The sequence below is a fragment of the Populus euphratica genome, unplaced genomic scaffold (assembly GCF_000495115.2).
Source record: "Populus euphratica unplaced genomic scaffold, PopEup_1.0 scaffold99.1, whole genome shotgun sequence".
Taxonomy (NCBI): Eukaryota; Viridiplantae; Streptophyta; class Magnoliopsida; order Malpighiales; family Salicaceae; genus Populus; species Populus euphratica.
In genome coordinates, this window is record NW_011499902.1 from 1,136,872 (window position 1) to 1,150,455 (window position 13,584).

At 36.3% G+C, this 13,584-nt stretch overlaps 1 protein-coding gene across 2 annotated transcripts; it reads left to right on the top strand.

The window, feature by feature from the left end:
* Positions 1 to 2,201: 2,201 nt before the first annotated feature.
* LOC105133048 (uncharacterized) lies at positions 2,202 to 12,388 on the top strand. 2 transcript variants are annotated; one of them, XM_011036848.1, is made up of 2 exons: positions 2,202 to 2,869; positions 11,886 to 12,388. In XM_011036848.1, exons 1-2 carry the CDS (start codon positions 2,455 to 2,457, stop codon positions 12,188 to 12,190), a joined length of 720 nt encoding a protein of 239 aa, XP_011035150.1. In that variant the 5' UTR covers positions 2,202 to 2,454; the 3' UTR covers positions 12,191 to 12,388. The 2 variants fall into 2 exon arrangements, with proteins under 2 accessions (XP_011035150.1, XP_011035152.1); XM_011036850.1 differs by lacking the exon at positions 11,886 to 12,388 and adding an exon at positions 3,030 to 3,245 and having other exon boundaries at positions 2,202 to 2,873.
* The last annotated feature ends 1,196 nt before the right edge of the window (positions 12,389 to 13,584 follow it).

The window sequence follows — 13,584 nt, forward strand, 5'->3', positions numbered from 1 at the left end:
TTTTACTTGTCGATAGATCTGTAAAAGTGCCTAGAGAAATAATTAAAAATGTGTTAGTACAAGTCGATAAATTCATTTACTCTATAGGTTTTGTTGTCTTGGATACACAACTTGTTGAAACATATAATTCAAATTTTTTTATATTAGAATGTCTATTTCTTGCAACTTCTAATGTATTAATTAATTGTAGGAATGGACTGATAAAGCTATCATTTAAAAACATGACATTAAAGATAAATATTTTCAACATGTGCAAGCAACATGGAAAACAAAGAAAAGTCAATCACTACACTAAAATCTTTAAAATTTTCAAATAAGTAAGGATCAATATACCTTTACTGGATGCTATTAAACAGGTACCTTCCTATACTAAATTTTTGAAAGATTTGTGCATTGTGAAGAGAAAACTGAATGTAAAAAAAAAAAAAACCTTTTTAGCCGAACAAGTGCCATTCTTTAGAAAAATAATGCTTTGAAATATAAAGATCTTGGTTGTCCTACATTTCTTGCTTTATTAGAGAACATAAAATTAAAAAAGCTTTACTTGATCTTGGAGCTAATGTGAATTTACTTTCATATTCAATTTTTCAAAGTCTCAATCTAGGCGAGTTAAAACCAACTTTTGTTTACTTGCTGATAAATCTGTAAAAGTGTTTAGAGGAATAGTTGAAGATATGTTAGTACAAGTCGATAAATTCATTTATCCTATGAATTTTATTATCTTGAACACACAACCTGTTGAAGCATATAATTCATTTATTGTTATTTTAGGACGTCTATTTCTTGCAACTTCTAATGTATTAATTAATTGTAGGAATGGACTGATAAAGCTATCATTTAAAAACATGACATTAAAGATAAATATTTTCAACATGTGCAACCAACCTAGAGATGATAATGATTTATAAGAAGTAGATTTTATTGAAGAATTAGTTTATGATCAAGTTGAATCTACCTTGAGTAAAACTAAGTTTGATGAATCTGAAGAATTGCAAAAGATTTGTTCTCAGGAAGAAATCAAGGACAAGAAAGACACCAAAAATGTTGATACAAATTATTTGTCAAGATTGACAATAGATTCGATAAATGGCATCACACTAATCGATGATTACTTTCCTGACGAATCCTTACTTTCTCTTAGTTCAATGCCTTGGTTTGTTAAAAATATCAATTTTCATGCTTCAGAAGATTTGCTAGCTCTTTGGAATACCTAAGATAAAAGAAAGTTTTTGAACGAAATGAAGAACTTTTATTGGGATGACCCCTATTTATTCAAATATGGTTCTAATCAAATATTTCAAAAATGTATTGCGGATACTGAGGAAAGTAGTGTTATCAAACTTTGTCATTTTAAGGCATATGAGAATCATTTCTCATAAAAAAAATGATAGCAAAAATCTTACAAAATGAATTTTATTGACTCACCATGTTCAAGAACAACATGTATTCTACAAAACTTATGAAAATTGTCAAAAAGTTGATACTGGTTAAAAAGTTTTGCTTTATAATTCTCGACTCCATTTATTTTCTAGAAAGCTAAGATAAAGATAGAGCGATCCATTTATTGTCAAACATGTGTATCCTTATAGGGCCTTTGATATTAAAAATCCTAAGAATGATAATGTTTTTAAGGTAAATGGACATCGATTAGAAGCTTACTTTAACAATTTTTCTAGTGAAAATTAATCTATTGATTTGAAATGATCTTATAGATTGTCGCACATCCCTCGTGCAGCAATTCGATGATTTCTCATTCATTATGCGTTAATTGATTGCTGTTAATTGGTTCATTGGAATCGTCACCTAGTAATTTATTGAAGGCTACTAGGAAACCCAGGTGTACTAGTATTGTCAGAAATACACAGGTAAGGAACTGATTATGATTAGAAAAGGTATTAGCACCCCTAACACACCCCATCCAAAATAAGCTGCTTTGTGACTTTGATGTGTTAAAGAAATTTTAATAATTATCTTTTCATCAGATATAAAAAATACGACTTACGTGTAAATTTATTATTCTTAACCATGAGCAAATTAAAATATTAAATTCTTCTTTATTCTCTTCAATTTTATCATAAATAAAAAGAATAAATCAAATACAAATACACATATACACTATTACTATATTTTTGTTTCTTTTCTTTTATTTTTCCTTTTTTTTTATATTTACAAAATACAAACAAAAATTCAAACTAAACAAATATTACATTAAACAATTTAAAAATTACAGAACAGCCCCTAAAAATCCCTAACAGTGTTGGGGAACATTCTGGTGAGCATGAACAGTGGTGTGTGTCTCCTCCATGTGCCATCGCCACTGGCAGCGCGTGGATTCGCGCGCCGCCGCGAAAGCAACCGGGAAACAAGCAGTCAAAGGTCGGCTTCTTCTCCTCTATCTTCCTACGCCGGCGGTGAGGGTCACTGTCACCTGCAACAACCAAAAAAAACACAGAAATGGCAGTCGGTTTTAATTTTTCTTTCCTTTACAGATCTGCTCCTCTTTCTCTTCTTTTTCGTTTCGGATCTGCTTCTCTCTACAGATCAGTTATTTTCCTTTGCTGTCTCATTCTTCTCTGTTTCAGGTGGCAGCGGAGTTGGAGGCGTTGTCGTTGTGGCCCAGACGTTGATGGTTTTCTCTCCTCTTGGTATATCTGGCGGCGGCCATGGAAGAAGCACCGGGTGCCGGTCTGTGTAAAGGAGAGTTGGTGGATGAGGAAGGGGACGATGTCTGTGGGTGCCGCTGTTGTCGGCCGCTGCTGGGTTCTTTGGTGGGAGGAGGCTGTGAACGGGACTCCTGCTGCTGCTGTGTGGCTTGATGGAGGGAAATCAGAGAGCTTCAAAGAGAGGGGCTCTCGGGGTGAAGAAGGAGATGGGTGTCAGGAGAGGCGGCTGTGTTTGGGCTGAGGGAGCTCAACTCTTGGCTGGTAGGAAGAAAGGAAATCTGATGAAGGGGAAAGGGACGGCTGAGAGAGGGGAAGGTTCCAACGGCGCCCCATGGCTCTCCCGTTCTCTTCTTTGCCAACAAGAGGGGCAGCTAGCTGCTCTGGTTTTGTTGCAAAAGGAGGGGCTCTATTCTTTCAAAGAGAGGGGGGCAGTTGTGTGTGAGATGATGGCAGCTGTGTGTGAGCTGAGTGGATTTGGCCAGAACAGGAAATTGGAGGCGGTTGGTTTAGGAGGGAGATCCTGAAATGGCAAAAGGGAAAGGAGAGGAAACGGGGACGTCTCTCTTGTTTTTTCAGGCCAGGGGTCGCGGTTGTTTATGAGAGGGTTTAGCTTAGATTTTTTCTGTTGTTTTCTTCCCCCTTGTAATCCTCAGCTAGTTCATTTTTCTTCGCCTCCCTGCCTCTTAATTTTTTTTTCCCGTCCGTCAATATTTTTCTCCCCCCCTTTTCTATATTATTGTAGCAATATTTATAGTATAAATATTTGCTAGGTTTTCAAACTAGTCCCTCAACTTTTTCGTTCTTTTTTTTTTTGTTAATTTTGATTTTCTCTTTTTTTTATATAATTTTGTTAATTTTGATTTTCTCTTTTTTTATATATATTTTTAAAGCGAGTAATATCAACGTCGACTCAACAAGAAAAATCAGTAATTATAAAATTTACATGTTAAAAGTTGAATGCGTTTGAAATACCTTTGAAAATTTAAATTTTTCAAAGATGATGTTGAAAATGCTAAAAATGATACAAATGTATCAAAATATATTTTTTGGGGTTTTTCATTATTTTTTACTATTTTTGATTTTTTCTGAGAATTTATCAAAAATGTGGGTAAAAAATTGGGTAGCAACAGATGCCCCCTCTTTACAATACTTATGAAGCAAAAATTCCTCAATGTTTTGCATAAGAAGCTTGTAAAGAAAACAAAAGGTCTTCCTAGCTTATTAAGTGATCCACTTAGCACAGGACTTCACTTTTTAAAAGAAAATGGTCTCACTATCTTGGGTGACCTACCCATTTTGAGGAAAAATTGGTCCCTTTGCAAGGGCGACCTGCCCACACACTCACACTAGTTTACTTTCAGGGGCGACCTACTCACATATACTCATACGGATCTATTTTCAAGGGAGACCGGCCTACATATACTCACTCTAGTCTATTTTCACGGGCGACCTGCCCAAACGTACTCATTGTGGTCTATTTTCAAGGGCAACCTCCCCAACACATACTCACATTGGTCTATTTTCACGGGCGACCTGCCCACATATATTCTCACTAGTCTATTTTCATGGAATACTTACCCACACATACTCATACTCATGCGGGTCTATTTTCAGAGGTGACCGGCCCACACATACTCACGCTGATCTATTTTCAGGGGTGACTTGCCCTCATATCTATTTTTATGGGCAACCGACCCTTTTGATTGGGTTAACTTGAGATCTCATCTGACGATCTCCTTTAACTAGAACCAAAATCGACGTGTAGCTCGGTTAACCTAGAATCCCATCTGGCAATTCCCTTTAACCAAAGCTAAAACTTTGTGTGTGGTTGGGCTAACCTGAGATCCCATCTGACGATCTCTTTTAACCAGAACTTATACAAAGATGTGTGTGTGATCTTATTATAATGGTCGACCTACCTAAATGCAAGATGGTCTCATTGATGGGTGACCTACCCAAAAAAAGATGATGATCTCATTATGATGGGTGACCTACCCAAGTAGAAAAAATGATGGTCTAATTATGATGGGTGACCTGCAAAAATAAATAAATAAAAGGTGGTCTCATTATAATGGGTGATTTACCTAAATGGAAGATGGTCTCATTATGACGGGTGACCTACCTAGATGGAAAAAATAATGGTCTCATTATGATGGGTGACCTACCCAAAAAAGATGATGGTCTCATTATGATGGGTGACCTACCCAAAAAAGATGATGGTCTCATTATGATGGGTGACCTACCCAAATGAAATGATGGTCTCATTGTGATGGGTGACCTACCTAAATGAAAGATAATGGTCTCATTATGATGGGTGACCTACCCAAATGAAGGTGGTGGTCTCATTATGATGGGTGACCTACTCAAATGGAAGATGAAAGGTGGTATCATTACAATGGGCGACTTACCCAAATGGAAGATGAAGGGTGGTCTCATTGTTATGGGTGACCTACCTAGGAAAATGCAAAGATTTTTTTTAAAAAATGGTCTCATTATTATGGGTGACCTACTTAGATAGGAAATGGAAAAAATATGAAGTGGTCTCATTGTAATGGGTGACCTACCCAGAAAAAATGAAAAGCGGTCTCATTATAATGGGTGACCTACCCATAACAAGATGATGATGGCTCAAAGGCTCACTTGAAATGAGGTAGGGTTAGAAAACGCACTACCCAAGAGATGGTGGCTCAAAGGCCACTCAGAAGGAGGTAGGGTTAGAAAACACACTACCTAAGAAGTGGTGGCTCAAAGGCACACTCGGAAGGAGATGAGGGCTCGAAGGCACACTTGAAAGGAGGTAGGGTTAAAAAACACACTACTTGAGAGTGAGGGCTTAAAGGCGCACTCAAAATGAGGTAGGGTTAGAGAACGCACTACCTGAGATTATGGTGGCTCAAAGGCGCACTTAAAAAGAAGTGAGGGCACAAAGGTACACTCAAAATGAGGTAGGGTTAAAAACACATAACCCAAGAAAATGGTGACTCAAAGGTGCACTCGAAAAGAAGTGAGGGCACAAAGGCACACTCAAAATGAGGTAGGGTTAAAAATGCACTACTTAAAAAGTGATGATGAAACACCGATATGACAATGCTAAAAACAATGCATTATGATCAATATGCATGTACACGTACTTGAGAAATATAGGTCCCCCCCTCTTTGATGATCCATCGTCATAGGGTGCCTTTGTTTGCTTTCCAAAGCTTTCTTTGTTCTTTCCATGCGTTGGCTTATTCATCTGATAACCATCACTCAGCTGTAAATGCAGTGCCTATCTTAGGCTGTCTTCGATGGTTACTACTCTCGTTGTTCATCAAGCTTGACTCTACTCCCAAGTGTGGTGTTGCTTGATTCATTATGAAGGATTTTCTCTCCTGGATTCTTCTAAGAATTATCTTTTGATTAACCGTGGGCCTCTTGCCAACGCCCATCAAGATTATTAATCAGTCATGAACTTGCCTCCAATTGAAACAATACTCTTCAAGTATGTTATCATCAGCCTTCATGGAACTGCCAAGTTATCCAGATATGCATCTCATACTTTGTAGTAAAAAGCTCATCATTGTAAGCTCAATATTCTTCTCCATGGATTCCTCTCAACTTGTCAATCAGATCATGAAGAGAAATACATTGATATCATTAATGATGTTCATGTTATCAACTATATTCATGCGATGAAGTGTGTCTTTGCTTCAAAATAAATGGTCCCACAGTCAGTCTTGGTGGGTGCATCCTTCTAACATTCATTCAAATGTAACTATGCGATAACATTGTTAAAAAATCATAGCCATATTAGAGATTGTAAACCAAGATGAAGATATAAAGATATCCTTTAAGTGTAACGCTGCTCATCAATTACTGCTGGGATTGTTTTTGAACATTGCCCCTAGTGATGATTTGAATGCTCGTTCATCTGTCTATACTCAAAAAGTTTTTTCTTTGTCATTGTCAGATGCTAAACATAACTTTGATGGACTTTGACGACTCATCATCTGATTTTGCTTTGCCCCCTAGCTGAGCTAAATACTGTTTGTTTTTCTTCTCAGAGTCCACTGTATTGCCCTAAGGTGTCTTAACTTTTCAAGGAGTGTTAAGAAGAGTTGATATCATTTTATGTCAAGGATTTCACAAACTCAAACAACGTTCTTCTTTGTTTGACAATCTTGTTCTAGAATCAAATCTCATCTTTCAAAGATCATGTCTATTCAAGTCTAATTGTTGAAATGAAATCTGAGAGATATTAACTTTGGAAAAGATCTTTTGAAAATTAAGCTTCTTCGGTTAAAGATCCAACACATGCTATTCAATATAGTCCTTTGATTGTCTTATATTTCAAAAATAGAACTGACCCATTGTAAGATTAAAATGACTTTTTTCATGGTTCTTTATGTCAGTTTTAATCTTTGATCTTGGGTATATTTTTTGATGGTCTGCGATGAGGTGACCTTCTGTGAATTTCAAGAAACAAAAGGCTCAAGTCAAAACTTGAGGATTCCTCAAGGGAGTTTTTTTCCTTTTTTAGCACCAATTTTACTAGCATGCATAATAATCAGTAGCTTGATTCATGAAGTCACGACCCTTATGGAAAAGCTCTTCAAGTTTTGAAAGCGCCATTTATTGATTCAAATTGCTTACTTGATCAAAAAGGGCTTTTAAAAGCATGTAATGTAGGCTATAGTTCATGGCTTATGAAAAAAAGGAAATTCACAGGCTCAAAAGATCTTTGAGGGTTTCAAAGACCTAGGATCAACATCAACTATTCATCAACTCGCTTTCTCTTATTGTCATAGTAGAGAAAGTGACATATAACCTTGTTATTTTCGAATATCAGAATTCTCTTAACATAGATTATAATGCAAATCCAACTTTTTTTGTAATGAATAACCAATCTAATGTTTTTAAAGACACGAAAGGCTTTATCCTAAATACAGTAAAAGATATGCAGCTCGATTTTTTTGGCATTTGCTGTGTCTTTCTTCAATTGAAACTTCTTTTGCCCTTCTTAGAATTGATATACATTCTCATTATATTCTGCTTGATTTTTTTTTACTTTTAGCATTTGTTGTTTCTTTCTTCAATTCAAACCTCTTTTGCCCTTCTTAGAATTGATAGGGATTCTCATTCCATTCCATTTTTTTTTTTTTTTGCTCTCTCATAGCCTTCTTCAAGGTTCTCTTAGATGACCCTCATTCTATGGCTTTTCTAGCCCTTTCTCAATAATTGGACTTTTATTCTAAGCCTTCCCCTTTGTCCATTAATTATATCAATGTCTTCATTCTTCCCAATAACACATCTCTCATTGCCCGTAGTGTGGGGTGTGATCCTAGTCAAGGTTTTTTTTTGAAAAGAAATCTGTCTAGCTTAAAATGGGACTACAATGGATACAACCTTTAGAAAGTGAAGGGACAACAAAAATGGCCTTTTCTCATTTCAAGTAAGTTCGGTTAGAACCGATAAATTTTGACCTCGTCCAGCGTAATGATTAAGACTTGTAAGAGTCAATGATTCACGAGTCCATAGCTACTGAATCCACTACATGTTATTATGCATACTGTTAAAACTTAGCTACATGGTGGGTGGTTCAGTTTCAGGAGGTATGAGTTCAAAATTGTTTAGTCACCTTATGTCATTTTCAAGCATTGAGTCATTTCTGCAATCAAAATACTTTTAATCTTCAGGATTGATTAATCTTAATTTTGCAAGTTGGAGTTTGATCAAAATATTTTGTCAAAATACCATTTGAAAGAAACATCTCATATTTCATAACAACAAAGAGACAAAGAAAAGATATGTTTTGTTGAAGGATGAGATGTGATCTCAAAACAAAATGTAGAATGACAAAATCTATAACAAAAATGATTTGACAGGTCAACACCCTTCTTGGATCAACTTCTTTAGCAATATCTGTGTTTTGCCAAACAATTGCGATCATTTGTCATTTTGAGGATGTTTTGGTAATAAAAACTGATTGATGACATCATCTTTCACAAACCCAGCTCGATTCTTAAAACTCTTACATCTATTCAACTAAAATGGTTCAGGAACCCATCATGATATTCACATCTCGTCTGAATTATACCATAGTGGTTGCATGTAATTTGTCAAAGTTAGGGCAACAAGTTTGGAATTTGGCAAATGTAGGTAGGCAAACTTAAGTGGTAGAGGAATGTCAATCTTGGCAAAGACATTTGAGCAGTTGATGTTATAATAAGACCTGACTAGGCAAAATAACTGAGGTTTCTCAATTAAGAGTCATCTTCTAATTCAACTCTCTTCACAGTTCTAGAATCCCTAAAAGAACCTTCAATCTTTCCTATAACTCTTCCAATTCTTTCAACAATCTTCACAACATAATTTGAATCTTCCAATGTTGTTGTGGTTGTTTGAGGATTGCTGGAAACCTTCCAACAACTAGGTAATCTTGGCAGCATATAGAAACATGCAGCACTGCCACTACTGAGGTGTGAAATCACGCACTGTCTTTATTGGGGGAGAACCTGTTAATTCTGAAATTCCTCTATTTCCTCTTTGATTCCTCACTGACGGTGCAACAAACAAAAACATGTAGAGGAAGTTCTACTCAATTGAAGTTTCAGTCTTCTTCTTGTTTTTCAACCCAGGTCTGTCTCTTCTCCCAACTTTTGTGTTTTATTGCTGACACAAGTTGGAGAAAATTATAGATGACCTGAAACGACTACATTCCTTCTTAGATTCTCCCCTTGTAGATCCACAAACAAATCTTTATAAAGAGAGCTCTGCTATATTGAAATTCAATGCTTGCTCTATTTTTCAGACTAGGTCTGGCTCTTCTGCATACTATCGTGTTTCAGTGCTAAAACTGGTGGTGTAAATTTTCATAGCTTCTGAAACTATTACATCCTTTCTTGTATTTTCCACTTGCAGAGCCAAAAACAGATCTCTATAGAGAGAGCTTTACTATGTTGAAGTCCAACGTAAAATCATCATTTATTTTTAGACCCACATCTTATGTTGCTGGATCGGAATGATGTTCACAATGGAGATAATTAGAAAAAAGGCCAACATATTAAGCATAGAACGCTAGCAGGTATTGGGTGCTCTTAAAAGATATGAAGGTTTTGAATGACTACTAGTGTTGAACAAGGACAAAGGTCGTCATTAGTTGATGACTGAAGGCATTGCTGCTATTGTTAATGACTGAAAAAGAAGAGGTGCAACTTCAAATGGACATGGACAAATAGTGTTCCCACAGAAAACTGTGCAGACATTCCCTTTCCATTTGATACTCTATACTTATTTAGACAGATCTGAGTCTAGCTACTCCATCTTTGATGCTCTCAACTTCCTTTTAACAATCAGCCTCTCTTTGACCCTTTTCTTCATTTCCCATCATCTTTATTCAATCAGGTGTAGCAAAGCTCGGATGGGGACCTATTTTTCATCTCGGTGCATGTATGATACATGCATGACATGTAATCTACATGATGAACTTGCCCTTCGAGGGGTGACATATGGTCATAACTCTTGCATGATGAGACAATAATTTTTATTCTTGCTTAAACTCTACAAATAAAAATTTCTTAAGTGATGACCATTATATCCCCTGTAAGTCCTGAATTCAAGTTGCTTCAAGAAAGTTTTGCTCAGATGCAAAACAAATATGTACGGAGCATACATTCTAAAGACAGGTTCTAAACTTTTTACGTGAGACCAAGGGTAGGTTTAGTACTTGATCTCTAAAAAGAGTCTCTTGTTGTCCTAGGATCACCCTCTTGAAGGCAATATAGGGGCCCAATAAATAATGGGTTGGCACGTGTACCAATTATTACCAGTTTAGGCACTCAACAAAAAGTTGGGGTTTAAACAAGCTTAAACCTTGACTTAAGTCATACGGCAAGCTGTTAGTCTCTCACCTAACCTAAAGCTTGTGTGTGTTTTAAAAAATCAAAGCTTGTGATGCGTGAGAGAATTCTATACAATGTATGAATAAAACATAAATAAAATAAAACAAAACCCGAAAAAAACTTGAACACATCAAAACACAAAGCTTAGTCCAATAATATTAGAAAACAATACCTTTCCCTAGTGGAGTCGCCATTTTGTCGCACGTCCCCCGCGCGACAATTCGGAGATTTCTCATTCGTTATGCATTGATTGATTGCAGTTGATTGGTTCGTTGGAGTCATCACCTAGTAATTTATTGAAGGCTACTAGAAAATCTGGATATACTGGTCTTGCCAGAAATACACGGCTAAAGAACTGATTGTGATTACAGAAAATATTAGCACCCCTAACACATCCTACCTAAGGTAAGCTGCTTCGTGACTTTAATGTGTTAAAGAAGTTTTAATAATTGTCTTTTCATTGGATATTAAAAATACAACTTACATGTAAGTTCATAATTCTTAACCATAAGCAAATCAAAATATTAAATTCTTTTTTATTCTCTGCAATTTCATCATAAATAAAAAGAATAAAACAAATACAAATACACGTATACACTATTACTATATTTTTCTTTTCTTTTTCTTTTTTTTTCATATTTACAAAATACAAACAAAAATTCAAACTAAACAAATATTATATTAAACAATTTAAAAATTATAGAACAACCCCTAAAAATCCCTAACAGTGTTGGGGAACATTCTGGTGAGCATGAACAGTGGTGCGCGTCTCCTCCACACGCCATCGCCACTGGCAGCGCGTGGATTCGCGCACCGCCGCGAAAGCAATTGAGAAACCAGGTAGTCAAAGATCGGCTTCTTCTCCTCTGTCTTCCTACGCCGGCGATGAGGGTCTCCGTCACCTGCAACAACAAAAAAAAACACATAAATGGTAGTCGGTTTTAATTTTTCTTTCCTTTACAGATCTGCTCCTCTTTCTCTTCTTCTTCGTTTTGGATTTGCTTCTCTCTATAGATCGGTTCTTTTCCTTTACTGTCTCATTCTTCTCCGTTTCAGGTGGCAGCGGAGTTGGAGGTGTCGCCGCTGTGGTCCAGACGTTGATGGTTTTCGCTCCTCTTGGTATATCTAGCGGTGGCCATGAAAGGAGCGCTGGAGGCTGGTCTGTGTAAAGGAGAGTTGGTGGATGAGGAAGGGGACGATGTGTGTGGGTGTCGCTGCTTTCGACCACCGCTGGGTTCTTCGGTGGGAGGAGGCTGTGAACGAGACTCCTGCTGTTGCTGTGTGGCTTGATAGAGGGAAATCAGAGAGCTTGAGAGAGAGGGGCTCTCAGGTGAAGAAGGAGATGGGGCGATGGGTGTCAAAAGAGGCGGCTGTGTTTGGGTTAAGGGAGCTCAACTCTTGGCTGGCAGGAAGAAAGGAAATCTGATGAAAGGGAAAGGGACGACCGAGAAAGGGGAAGGTTCCAGGGGTGCCCCTAGGCTCTCCCGTTCTCTACTTTGCCAACAAGAGGGGCAGCTGGCTACTCTGGTTTTGTTGCAAAAGGAGGGGCTCTGTTCTTTTAAAGAGTGGGGGGTAGCTGTGTGTGAGCTGAGTGGATTTGGCCAGAATAGGAAATTGGAGGCGACTGGTTTAGGGGGGAGATCCTGAAATGGCAAAGGGGGAAGGAGAGGAAACAGGGATGTCTCTCTCGTTTTTTCAGGCCAAGGGTCGCAGCTGTTTATAAGAGGGTTTAGCTTAGGTTTTTTCTTTTGTTTTCTTCCCCCTTGTAATCTCCAACCAGTTCATTTTTCTCCACCTCCCTGCCTCTCAATTTTTTTTTCCCGTCCATCAATATTTTTCTCCCCCCATTTTCTATATTATTGTAGCAATATTTATAGTATAAATATTTGCTAGGTTTTCAAACTAGTCCTTGAACTTTTTCTTTCTTTTCTTTTCTTTTATTTGTTAATTTTGATTTTCTATTTAAATATTTGCTAGGTTTTCAAACTAGTCCTTGAACTTTTCCTTTCTTTTCTTTTTTTTGTTAATTTTGATTTTTTTGAATTTTTTTGAAAACAAGCAATATCAACGTCGACTCAACAAAAAAATCAGTGATTGTAAAATTAATGCGTTAAAAGTTGAATGCATTTAAAATATTTTTGAAAATTTAAATTCTTCTGAGATGATGTTGAAAATACTAAAAATGATGTAAATATATTAAAATGTTTTTGATTTTTTCTGAGAATTTATCAAAAATATGGGTTAAAAATTAGGTAGCAACATAGATAAAGGTTGATTATTTTTTTTGTCACATTATTTTCTTGTTTTTTTTTTGTGTGACTCTTGTTTTGCTAGTCTCTCTCACCTCGTTCAAATGGTGGATAACGGTACTCTATGACTCTTAAGTCTATTCTTTCAATTTCCCATGAAAACTGATATCTGTGTATATATTTGTTCAATTTCTTGTTCCTTCTCTTTGGATCCCTTTTCCACTTCTCATCTAAAAAATAGACACAACTCTTGAAAATTAAAAAAAGTATTTTCCTATTTTGACTCAAAATACGATTATAAAAATTTACCGAGCTGGGTATGCAAGACTAAGGTTGTTAATGAATCATAGAATTCCTGAAAATATTTGTTAGGTGATTGAAGCAAAGGTCTGATTATCAAGTGAGTCTTCTAATTGTTTTATTTAATACTTGTCTAAGACAGGTAAGAGCACTTTTGTAAAGAAACATCATGCAAAAATAATGCAAGTCTATCATCAATATGCCAGCTGGACTTGTAATACATAATGTTGTTCTTTAAGAATTGTATCTATAAACTGTGAAGATAAAATATAATTCATTAAGGATGGTCTAAGTAAAGAGTCTTTAGATAATCTTCTATTAACTCTTAAGACGCATCCTAGTGGAGATGTGCATCATGCAATTCATGAATTGTGACCTTATTTTCATAAAGAACATAATTGATTTAGTCTTGGAAATCTAATTATAAAAGATTCTGTTTGCTAGTTTTAAAAAAAAACTGGATATCCTCGACCCATAGAGGGCATTTAAGTC